The sequence below is a fragment of the Tenrec ecaudatus genome, chromosome X (genome assembly GCF_050624435.1).
Source record: "Tenrec ecaudatus isolate mTenEca1 chromosome X, mTenEca1.hap1, whole genome shotgun sequence".
In the NCBI taxonomy this organism is placed as follows: Eukaryota; Metazoa; Chordata; class Mammalia; order Afrosoricida; family Tenrecidae; genus Tenrec; species Tenrec ecaudatus.
Window position 1 is genome coordinate 122,840,263 of NC_134548.1, and position 12,907 is coordinate 122,853,169.

Below are 12,907 nucleotides of genomic sequence, written 5' to 3' on the forward strand. Positions count from 1 at the left end.
CTCAATGTAAAGGAAACCAAAATTCTCCCATCTAGACCAGGAGGTTACATCATGATAAATGGAGAAAAATATTGAAGTTGTCAAGGATTCTATCTTGCTTGGATCTATAATCAATGCTCATGGAAGCAGCAGTAAAGAGATCAAATGGTACATTGCACTGGGTAAATCTTCTGCTGAAAAGCAAAGATGTTACTTTGAGGACGAAGTATTTTCTACTGCCTCATATGCATGTGAAAGTTGGACAGTGAATAAGGAAGACTGAAGAAGACTTGATGCATTTGAATTTGGTGCTGGTGAAAAATATTGAAAATATCTTGGTCTGTGAGAAGAACAAATAGGAAAAAAATCTCTCTTGGAAGAAGTACAGCCAGAATGCTCCTTTGGGGCAAAGATGGTGAGACTATGTCTCGTGTACTTTGGACCTGTTGTCAGCAGAGACCAGTTCCTGAAGAAGGACATCATAGTTGATAAAACAGTGGGGCAGTGATTGACACAGTAGCTGTTCATCGATGGTCTCAAACATAAGAACAACTGATAATGGTACGAAACGGGGTGGTGTTTCCTTCTGTTGTACATATGTTTCTATGAGTCGGAACTAACTGGATGACACCTAAACATCATGGAATGAGTTTTATTCCCAAATATATGTGTTATCTTGGCTGGAATATGATTTTTGATGACTTGACAGTCGTGTATTGAATGATATAATTATCTCCCTTGGCACTACCTGTATGATGTGGTCAGCCAATCAGTTGTAACTGGATTAGAGTAGCATACAATACCCTAACTCAGGTCACAGTAATGTAAGGGAAGTGATCTGTATCACTGTTTACCTTACACAAATAAAAAAGAGAGAAAAAAGAGCAGAGAGGAAAGGACCGCTACCACTAAGAAAGAAGAGCTGAGAGAGAAGCATGTCCTCTGGACCCAGGGTTTCTGCATTTGAAGATCTTCTACACACAGGGGAAAATCGATGCCAAGATAGATGGAGAACTTCAAGGAATGAAAGCCCCACAGATACTGGAAGGATATAAGAACCTTCCTCCACCAGGCCGTGATGATGATGTTCCTGAGTAGAGCAGTCAGTCCACAGAGAGAACAACATGGCTGGCCCCACTATGAGAAATGATGCCAATCAGTGACTAAGGGCGATACAGGGGACAGCACCGGAGACACAGTGTGGGAATTGCACCTGACCTGATCCCACCACACCGAGGCACATCACTGGGGGAGTGCAGCAAAACAGCAAGGGAATGGAGTGGCAAGGTCCCCAGGGAATGCTGAAAGTGGACTTTGGGGCCAGGGCGTGGTGCCCAAACAGACTGGACTGGAAAACGCTCCTAAGGGCCAGCAAACGATCCCTGAACTAACTACAAGCTTTTCTCTTATGAACGATTTTGTTCTGTTCTTTGTCAGTGGTTTGTTTTTGTTGTTTTGTTGTCTGGTTGTATACTGTTGCTTTGTTTTCCTCTGTCTTGATTTCGTGCATGTTAGTGTCTCCACAGGTCTGTCTGAATAGGACAGGCTGGATAAACTATCTGGAGGAAAAACAACGGGACCGACAGTTCCGGGGGGACTTGGGGTGGGGGGGTAAGGGGGGTCAGGAAGTGGTATTAACAAACCCAGGGACAAGGGAAAAACATGGGACCCCCAAATGGTAGAGAAGGGGGAGTGGCAGGCCTGGTGGGAAATGATCAAGGGTAAGGTTGCTTAGAGAAGAGGTATACTCTAGCCCAGGTGGCGACGAAGCATGGTAATAGGGCAGGAGGAAAGTCAAGGGAGATGGAGGAAAGAGCTAGGAGTCAAAGGGCATTCATGGAGGTCTAGACAAAGACATGTACATGCAAATATATATAGGAGGATGGGGAAATAGATCTATGTGTCTATATTTATAGGTCAAGTATTAAGGTGGCGGAAGGACCTTGGGCCTCTACTCAAACACTCCCTCAATGCATGAATACCTTCTTTTATTAAATTGGAACTCTATGATGCTCACTCTCCCAACACAACGGCTGGAGCCAAAGTGGGTGAACAAGTAAATGTGGTGAAGAAAGCTGATGGTGCCGGCTATCAAAAGAGATAGTGATTGGGGTCTTAAAGGCTTGAAGATGAACAAGCGGCCATCTAGCTCAGAAGCAACAAAGTCCACATGGAAGAACACACCAGCCTGTGTGATCGAGTGGTCCCAAAGGGATCAGTTACCAGGCATCAAAGAACAAAAAATCATATCATTGACTGCACACCTCCATGATAGGATCGCTGAAGACAAATGGGTGCATAAGCAAATGTGGTGAAGAAAGCTGATGGTGCCCGGCAATCGAAAGAGATAGTGTCGGGGGTCTTAAAGGCTTGAAGGTGAACAAGCGGCCACCTAGCTCAGAAGCAAAAAAGCCCACATGGAAGAAGCACACCGGCCAGTGCGATCACGAGGTGCCAAGGGACCAGGTATAAGGCATCATGCAAAAAATATATATATAAGTGTGTGTATGTATGTGTATATATGTGTATATGTATATATGTATATGTATATATGTATATATATCATATTAAATGAAGGGGGAAGTGCAGAGTGGAGACCCAAGGCCCAAGTGTAGGCCAATGGAGATCCCCTCATAGAGGGGTTTAGGAGAGGAGATGGGTTAATTAGGGTGTGAGGTAGTATCGATGAAGAACACAGCTTTCCCCCAGATCCTGGATGCTTCCTCCCCCCAACTACCATGATCCGAATTCTACCTTGCAGGCCTGGATAGGACAGAGGCTGTACACTGGTACATATGAGGGCTGGAGGTACAGGGAATCCAGGGTGGATGATACCTTCAGGATCAAGGGTGTGAGGGACGATGCTGGGAGAGTGGAGGGTGAGTGGGTTGGAAAGGGGGAACTGATTACAAGGATCCACATGTGACCTCTTCCCTGGGAGAGGGACAGCAGAGAAGGGGGGAAGGGAGACTCCGGATAGGGCAAGATATGACAAAATAACGAGGTATAAATTACCAAGGGCATATGAGGGAGGGGGGAATAGGGAGGGGGGTGGGAAAGAGGACCTGATGCAAGGGGCTTAAGTGGAGAGCAAATGCCTTGAGAATGATTGGGGCAGGGAATGTATAGATGTGCTTTATACAATTGATGTATGTATATGTATGCATTGTGGTAAGAGTTGTATGAGTCCCTAATAAAATGTAAAAAAATAAAAGAGAAAAAAATGATTAGGGCAAAGACTGTACAGATGTGCTTTATACAATTGATGTATGTATATGTATGAACTGTGATAAGAATTGTATGAGACCCAATAAATTGTTTAAAAATATAAATAAATAAAAGGAAAAAAAAAAAGAACCTTCCTCCAGAGCCTACAAAGAAAAATAAATCCTTCCCCTAGAGCCTATGGCCTGAATTTAAACTTCTAGCCTTCTAAACTGTAAGAGAGTAAATTTCTGTTAAAACTGTCCACTTGTGATATTTCAGTGCCCATTTCATAGGATTGCTACATATGCTAAATAATTTAATATATGTAAAATTATTTGGAAGAGCACCTTGCACATGCACCTTGCACATAGTAAGTACTCAACATATGTTAGCTATTATTAGACCTTAAAAAGTTGGATTTTTCTGGGCCTGAATAGTACTTCTAATAATGATGTTGAATAAGTTGATACTGAAACTCATTACACTGAGAACTCATTAACTTGGAAAAGGTTACAGAAAAGGTGATAAAACAATCTTCTCTCACAGTATGGTCTGGAAGTCTGCTATAGAAATGAATAATTGACACATATTAAATTAAGAAAAGAGGCTCCTGTTTATATTTTAAAATTCCTAGCTGATTATGTGTTCATTAAATATTTACTTAACAGTAAAAGCAAAAAATTTATTGAAATATTTTCTACCTTTAAGAAAAGAAAAGAAAATGCACCCAGATAACACATCTATTGATATAATTAGTATTTTCATTTGAGATTATAAAAGCAACAGGGCTTTAAAAAACAAATATAAGAGAAATTATTTTATTATTCTACTACTACCTACCTTGCAAAATTGTTGTGATTGACATATTATGCCATTTAGATGAAAGAGTTGGATAAAATATGAAACGCTCCATTAAAATATTTTACATTTTAATAGTGCCAGTACCCACAGATATTTCATCACAAGGCTTGTAGGAGTTCAATAATTGACTGGTGAAAGTGAATAAACTGGGACCAATAAAGCTAACCCATAAGAAAGGTGTTCAGAAGTCCTAAATATAATGTCTGTGGTAGCAATCAGAATTTCTATTAAGATGGTCTCGTCTGCTTGGCCAGGACACGACAGTAGAGTCTTTCTGGACATGAGTAATGCTTCAAGGCAGAAAGATTGAATACTCCTGATCACAGAGAGGCTGTCTGGGGTCCAAGGATATGGGCATAGGAAGCAGGATGCAGTTCTTGGGGATAGTGGGGGAGTTGGCAGATAGATAAAGTTCAGCATAATATAAGACTCATAGCCCAGCTGGAAAAGAGAAAACAAACCAGGCACCGCGCAGAAACTTACTCATGTGACCTTGGCACCCAAAGTTGTAGGCTATAAATAAAGGTTATGGTTCAGTGAGTCACTGGATATTGGATTTAGGGAAAGCACATTAATTCTAAACCCTACCCAGCAGATGCGAAGGATCTCTGGTCTGTTTCTCATTAGGTGAGAGGCAGAGCAGTGCAGACCGTGGGAAGCTATACCTGTAGGCTGAAAGTCTCAAATAACTGAGCTGGCAGACAGTCCGTTGTTGATGCATACCAAATGAAGCATGATTAAATTAAATTCATATGAAGGCTGTATTTCCAAAGTAGGTCCCATTGTAAGGTTAGACAGTGATTTAAATAATGCTCAAAATATTTTGGAATTACCTTCATATGTATCACCAAGAAAATCAGTATCATTATGATATCACTCATTTGATTATACATTAGATCGCTATCGAAGTGATTGGTAGAGATGGCTAGGGATTTACATCTACTTTCAAAATATGAAGATTTGCTACTTTGAGGATATTCAAAGGAATATGCCGCAGGTTTCAAGGTAAGGTAATTAATTCTAAAAGAATCATTTCAAAAGTAATTTGTACAACATTCCTTACAATGTATACAAGGGCGCTTTAAAGAGTTCATGGACAAAACTCTATTATTTTTTCATTTCATTTTTATACGAAGTTTTTGAAGACCCCTAGGATATTTATTTGAGGACACTTGTTAAATCTTCCACAGTCATTTGTAGCAATACTTCCTGCATGCAAAGTATATTAGGAATTAGACTTTTAATTAAAATTATCTGACATAAAATGCTATAGACTCATACAACAAATAAACATGAGGTAATAAATTTGGGATTTTAGCAAAACTGTATAAAAAGTAATAATCTGAAAACATAAAAGAAAAAATCATGACAAGCTAATGTTGCATTTTGAAAAAGAAAAGAATCTCAAATATCATAGGAATAATTAAATAAATCAAAGCATCAAAAGAAAAAAACATACATTTTTTAGAAAAAAAATCGCCCTATTTCCATGGAAATAAAGAATCTGTAACTTATTTATTACTAAGAATTATTAAGAATAATTCTTTAAAGGCTACTAACTATGTATTAAAGGATATTTGACACAAAGAGATCACATTTGGACAACAAATTAAAGCAAGATATAATTTTTTGAACTATGTAGTGTTACTTAGTTTGTAGGGAAGTCTTTTAATTTAAAATTTTACCAATGATACTTTAAATACATCTAGAGTCTGGCAATCAAGGCCCTTCAGGATAGAGCATCAACCTAATTTTCTGCTGTTCCTTCTCCATAGTCTCCTACACATATTCTGGATTCTGTTACAAAATGAACAGTTCCCCAAACATAGCTCATCCTTTCCTGGGGTACATGTTTCCTATTACCTTGAGAACTCGAATTATTGTAGTTGTTGTGAGGAGCCATCAAGTCAGTGCCGACTAATAGCCAGTCAGCGTACAACAAAGTGACAACTGCCTGGTCCTGCGCCATCCTCACAATTGTTCTATTTAAGTGCATTGTTGCAGCCACCATGCTAATTAATCTCTCAAGGATTTTCCTAGTTGTAGTGATTTAGAGGAAACAATTGTAGTGTCTAGATTTGAATCTGGTACCACCTTTATTAACATGTAATCTTGGCCAATACATTTAATATATCAGTGCCTCAGTTTCTTCACCTGTAAAAAGATATCTAAAAAGCGAACATACCAACATGGGTTCGCTGGTCCAAGATGAAAATGGAGAAATGGACCAAAAATACATCTAAAGTAAGAAAAATATATTTCATTAAAAAGGAAATACACAGCAAATTCATTTATTCAATATATTTAGAACATATATTCTCTAAACCCTTTTGTTTTTCATCCTCTCACTCTTTTTGTCTAGGCCACTGACAATGTCAACATTTTAAAAACAGGCTCATTTTTTCGCAGCAACCTTAGTCCTTGGGGCTTTCATAGATAGTGGTGTGTGGGGGAGATTTATTTTAGTACTTGGCCGCATTGTACTAAAAGGATAGGCCCTCCAGAATGAGCTCATTACTGCAACAGTGGAAACTAGTTGGAGATTAAAAAAAATCAAACAGAATGTCTCCAAACCCATGGCACTGAAACAGTTTTAGCAACCTCTGAATCTAGTCAGAGGCAGGTTTTGTGAGGGCTGCCAGCATGTTTTCTTTTTTATTTGCTTTCATCTACAATTCCAGTAATTGTGAGTATTTGATTCTAACAAATTTGAGGAAAGTCTAGTTTAAATTAGTAAAAACTCAATTACAGATTATTTTTAAAATCAGGATAATAAGGAGTTGCTATGCAGTATCTTTTGGGAACTTAAATAGCGTAGGTAAAAACATATCCCTAAGCAAACCATAGGAGCCCTGGTGGCTAATGGTTATGTATTGGGCTGCTAATTGCAAGGTCGCCCACTTGAAACCACTGGGTGCTCCACAATTCTACCCTGGCCTATAGGATCACTATGAGTCTGAATCACTCTATGGCAGTGAGCGAGTAAACTATAATGAGATCTTGTAGTGCCATTGGGTAAGTGTTGGACTGCTAAGAGCCAGGTCTATGGTTGAAACTCACCAGCTGCTCCAAGGGAGAAAAGTGAGGCTTTCTGCTCCCGTAAAGATTTATAATCTCTGAAGCCCCATACAGAGTCTCTATGTGACGTAAAATTGATTTGGTGGTAATGGGCAGTGGAATGGTGGTAAGTAGGATACTTTTTATATTGGAATCTTTTCAAATATTCAACATCTTTTTATTCTCTGAAATAAATTTGGCCCTTCCTCTGAAACTCTATTTACAAGTTAGTTAACAATTCCTGAATTAAAAATCTTCTGAAAACACAAATATCATCTCTGCTAAGATCTGAATTCAATGATAATATGCATGTTCATTGTTTTACATTTAGGGTGGGTGCACAATACAAGAGAGTTTCAAAAAGATTGTGGAAAATTTTCAAAAATTTTCATCCCAGTTCACCAGCTTCCCTATACTCATTGATGATCTCCTCTCTATATTAATTTAGTTTGGCTGTGGCCTTTACCATGAATGATTTCATTTTTCACATCTCTAATTTTCACTGCCATCAAATATACCAATTCTTGAATAACTATGAGGATTTAACAGAGTTTTGCCACAAATTTAAAATATATTTAATTAAAGATTCTTTCTGAAAATAATTTGAAATCTTCATAACACTAAATCAGATCAGTAAATGAACCGCTTGATATAATATTTCCATTATGATTATTTTAAATATCATTTTACTGGCATATGCTTCACATATCACATGATCTAATCATTCAATCATATTAGGAAAAGTTGTGTAATCATCAGCTCAATTTCAGAACATTTTCTTCTAGTACTTATTGTTGTTAGCTCTCCATTTCCTTCCACCCTTCCTTGCCATGCTCCTAGGTAATCATTAATCCAGCTACTGTCGCTATAGACTTACCTGTCCTGGACGTCATCTACAGAAAATCATACAAAACACAAACAGGAAACAAACACACCAACAGTGATTAGATAAATCAGGAAAACCTCAATCTGGAAAGAGCAGAAAATATTGAAAACCGAAACAACTGTAAAATGGGTTAAAAGGGAGATCATTGGGATTTTTTTCTTAGCCATATATTCTTAATGGGGTCTCTACCATCCCAACTTCTTTTGGAAAGTTAGTTTTTATATGGAAAGGCAAATCCTTAGTTCCCAGAGAAAGCATCCTGATTTATCAAGTGTGGTATAAAGTTTCGGGCAAACTTAATACATTGGTCAACATTTTTCTATTTCTCAGTTTCTCTGCTTCACTCTGGTGTTCCCTCTGTCTACAAGGGAGCTGAAGCAGCAAACGTCCTTCCCATTCTTTGGGAAGTTCTCCCTAAGGCTGTAGGAGATAGAGTCTGAATTCTTACCGCAGCAGCAAAGTCTTGGAAGAAATGACCCTACCTTTCAAGTCAAACTCGTGCTCACCTCAGCAGATTTCATTTTTAGCATAGTTCCTCACTTACTCTCAGTCTCAGATCTTTGCAGGCACTTCAACACTGTTATTCTCTAGGCCACGAAGTGAGGATCTGACTGCAGTCCTCTCTTATTTTTTTGTTGTTTGTTTGTTTCTTTTAATTTTTTAAAAATCTTTTTATTGGGGGCTCATACAAGTCTTATCACAATCCATACATACATCAATTGTGTAAAGCACATTTGTACATTCATTGCTCTCAATATCCTCAAAACATTTGTTCTCCACCCAAGCCCCTGACATCAGCTCCTTATTTTCCCCCTCCCTCTCCACTCATCCCTCTCTCGTGAACCCTACATAATTTATAAATTATTATTTTGTCATATCTTGCCCAGTCCAACGTCTCCCTTCACCCACTCTTCTGTTGTCCGTCCCCCAGGGAGGAGGTTATATGTAGATCCTTGTAGTTGGTTACCCCTTTCCACCCCACCTTTCCTCTACCTTCCCAGTATTGCCACTCTCAGCACTGGTCCTAAAGGGATCATCCGCCCTGGATTCCCTGTGTTTCCAGTTCCTATCTGTACCAGTGTACATCCTCTGCTCTAGCCAGATCTTTAAGGTAGAATTGAGATCATGATAGTGGGGGAGGGGTGGGGGAGGAAGCATTTAGGAACTAGAGGGAAGTTGTAACTGCAGCCCACTCCTTAAGGGATCTGATCAATGTTGTTTGATGTCAGGTCAAAACATCTCACACCAGTCTTTCCATTCGTGTGTGTGTGTGTGTGTGTTTGTGTGTGTGTTGGATTGAGACTTTGTTCGTGGACCAAATGTCATGGGACAATATTTTCAGCGTGAATGGAGCTATAACAAGTAAAATATAATATCTATAATATTTTCAGCGTAAATGGAGTTATGGCTAAACACACACGCACACACACACACACACATTTAGTATACCCCAGGCACGCTAGTACAGGAGAAATAATTCCTACACATGTAAATCAACAATACAGAGACTGCTCTGACTTAGAGCAGCTACATGTATCCATGAGGAAACGTGATCACTCTTCAGTTTCTGATTGTTAATAGGACAGAAGACCCAATAAGCACGTGTGAGTTCAGAAAAGGGCGCTGGTCAGATTTCAGATGCTCGTTTCAGCCTTCTGCCTCCAGCAGCACCCACCCCTGCGTGGTAAAGCTAACTACCTCACCATGCCCTCACAGTCTGAAAGGCCCAGCGGTGTTAGCGCAGCTTCCAGCCGCTCTGGCGAGGGAGGGTAGGGCCAGTGGGTTAGGAGCCTGTCTCTTCAACCGGCAACGCGTGGCTTTAGGAAAACACCCCTCAGAATCATTGACATCCGGAATTCGCCCTGGTTTCTAGGATAGTCACGAACCTCTGACGACTTCGTCTTTCCTCCTCCTGACGTTTGAGTTTCCTCACCTCCGTCAGAGTTCTGGTTGCTGGGTAGGCTCGGAAAATAGACTGGAGAGGCGCTCAGCTTCTCTCTGTTGCCTTGGTAACAACTTTGTTTCATCCCCGCCCCCCACTGTCCGATTCCCACCTCCGGATTCCCGCTTGACTTTCCTGACCAATCAAAGGAGAGTCTCCGTAGAAGCCACATCAGAATCCACCAATCTCAGCGCGTCCCCGTCCAGGGCAATGGCTGCCCTTTCCAGTTAAGTAGGTCGACCCCATTTAAGCCTCCGTGTGGCTTCGCGGCGCACCCGCGGCGACTTGCTCTTCTGGGAAGGCTGGTTCTTTCCTGCGGCCACCCGTCAGCTCCGACCGCTTTCCCGGTGGCCCCGCCGCCTCTGAGGCCCACCCGCCGACGCCGGGACCAGAGAGCGAGCCCCTGGCGGCTGCCACTAAGGTCAGTTTGTAAGGCGTGCGGTGGTCCTGGCTGTTTGCAGGCTCCGCTCTTCCTCCTCCTTTCCCCCTCTGAACTTGAATTTGAGTTTGGGGGACTCTTCCGGCCGTCTGGGAAGTTCGGGTCCAGGACCAGGAGATGAGACAGATGGAGTAACACTTCGTGTGCGCACCGCTCCTCTAGAAAGAGACACGGGTTGAAGTTCCATCGGGGTTCTCTGTGCGTGCGTGCGTTTGTTGGATAGAACTTTTTTAATTTTGTGAGAGAGAGAGAGAGAGAGAGAGAGAGAGAGAGAGAGAGAGAGAGAGAGAGAGAGAGAGAGAGAGAGAGAGAGAGAGAGAGAGAGAGAGAGAGAGAGAGAGAGAGAGAAGAGAGAGAGAGAAGTTAAAGTTAGAGAGTTGGATCGGTGTTATTCCACGCTGAGAGAGCGAGCCCTCCAGGAACAGTCCATGGTCCCGTGTCCTGCTTTTCCTGCCTTGGAGTTGACAAATGCCTGTGTACCATCCTCTTCCCACTACTTGGGACTCGGAATGTCCTCACAGTTGGTGCACTGGTGACGCGCTGAGCTACTAACTTCACGATCGCAGACACCCACTCCACTGAGGAAAGATGTGGCAGTCTATTTTCATAAAGATTCTCAAAACTCAAAACCATGTTCACTACCATCAAGTCGATTCCGACTCATGGCGGCCTTACAGGACAGGAGAGAATGGTCCTCGCGAGTTTCTGAGATGATTACCCTTATATTTATATATGCTGTTAACTTTATATATGTAATCATTTTATTGAAGGCTCTTACAGCTCTTATAACGATTGTGTCAAGCACATTTGCACATTTATTTCCATCATCCTTTTCAAAACATTTTCTTTCTACTTGAGCCCTTGGTATCTGACTGTTAACTTTTTTATAAGAGTAAAAAGCATTGTCTTTCTTCTACGGAGGTGCTGAAGATTTCAAGCTGCTGACCTTATGCGGACCCAAATGTAACCAGTACGCCACCAAGGCTCTTTGATAAAGATTACAGCTGTACAAACTGTACTTGACCTGTAAGGTCACTCGCTGTCTCTCCTTTGCTCACTCACCAGCACCGGCACCACCTCACTATCTCGCTTGCTCTCTGGCTCACTCACTCACTCACTCATTCACTCACTCACTCACTCACTCACTCACTCACTCACTCACTCACTCACTCACTCACTCGTTCACTCATGAGTATCTAGGCAATGGTGACCCTTATAGAACGGGTAGACCTGCCCCTCTTTACACTAAGGTCTCTAGGGAGTCAGTCGGGATTGAATCAACAGCATTAGGTTTGGGCTTTTATTTCTTTGCTTTCTGTTTAGTTTTTAGTTTTAAACAAAATGGGACAGAAGGCACCACATAGTAATAAAATATTTGGAGTATTCTTGAAGAATTAGGAGCTGATGAGCCATGTTGATCCTGGGTACCGCATACAGTAGTTGAGTGTTGTAATAAAGGATTAATAGGACTTTTATCTGATAGGATGGTTTAATGGCTGGTTACTTTATTATCCAGGGTTCAGGATTCAGCTATGAATTAACAATATTACTTCCCATCTTCCTGCTATCATGTTTTTCAGCTTCAACTCCAATCCGGCATGGTAATGAAACTTGAGTATGCTTTCTTTTCCACTTTTACTATTCACAATTTAACAAAATGAGAGTAGATTATTGAAGTTATTAATTAAAATAAAGTAATTGGGGCTTTGTTGTTTTGGTATTTTATATTGACCAACTCAACCTATATCTTAATGCCCCTTTTCACTATAGATGGTCAGAGTTTGCATTTCTTGCGTTTTCTTATTGTTTTAGAAATGGAGCTTTTAGAAAACCTTTTTAAAAAATCCTGCCTTATTTTTATTATGCTAAGTTTCTATTTCTCAGTTAATGAATTTCAGCTCTTTGGGCTGTAGATTCACCATAAAAAAGTGGGTGAAGGGACACATTGGTAAGACATGAAAAAAATGATAAATTATCAATGGTTCAGGCAGGAGAGGGAAAAATTAGAAGCCGATACTAAGGGCTCAAGTAGAAAGAAAATATTTTGAAAATGATGATGGCATTAGATGTACAAATGTGCTTCACACAATGGATGGACGTATGGATTGTGATGTTATATGAGCCCCCAATAGAATGATTAAAAATAAATAAAGCTCTTTATTACATATAAATAAATAAATATTATGTTGTGACCCACTATACCCAGTAACTGACAAATAATACTATGTGCAGTACACTCACTTTTATATTTTTTCTTCTACTACCTTTTAAAACAGTTCTATTGGGACATAATCCACAATTCAATAGTTCAATCATATCAAGAAGTCATACAATCATTACCACACTTTGTGTACTCATTATTATTAGCTCCCTATTCCCCTTAAAACCTCCCCACCATGCCCCCAAGAAACCATTAATTCAGTTATTTTTCCTGTAGATTTACTTATCCTGGATTTTATGTACAAAAACGTATCCCCCCCCCCTAAAAATTAAATGTAGCTCACAGCCCACAAGTGTTTTGTCATTCTCAGTCTGG

At 40.4% G+C, this 12,907-nt stretch overlaps 2 protein-coding genes across 2 annotated transcripts in view; one reads left to right on the forward strand and one right to left on the reverse strand.

Moving 5' to 3' along the window:
* DNAAF6 (dynein axonemal assembly factor 6) overlaps nt 1–10,076 on the reverse strand; it is a 61,692-nt gene extending 51,616 nt beyond the window's left edge. Inside the window, exon 1 of the mRNA XM_075539124.1 lies at nt 9,877–10,076. Within this exon, the coding sequence (XP_075395239.1) occupies nt 9,877–10,017 (141 nt within the window). The 5' untranslated portion in view covers nt 10,018–10,076. The remainder of the gene's footprint in view (nt 1–9,876) is intronic.
* Nucleotides 10,077–10,135: 59 nt separating this feature from the next.
* NUP62CL (nucleoporin 62 C-terminal like) overlaps nt 10,136–12,907 on the forward strand; it is a 102,286-nt gene continuing 99,514 nt past the window's right edge. The window contains exon 1 of the mRNA XM_075539125.1: nt 10,136–10,353. The gene's annotated coding sequence lies outside the window, so the exon portion shown is untranslated. The remainder of the gene's footprint in view (nt 10,354–12,907) is intronic.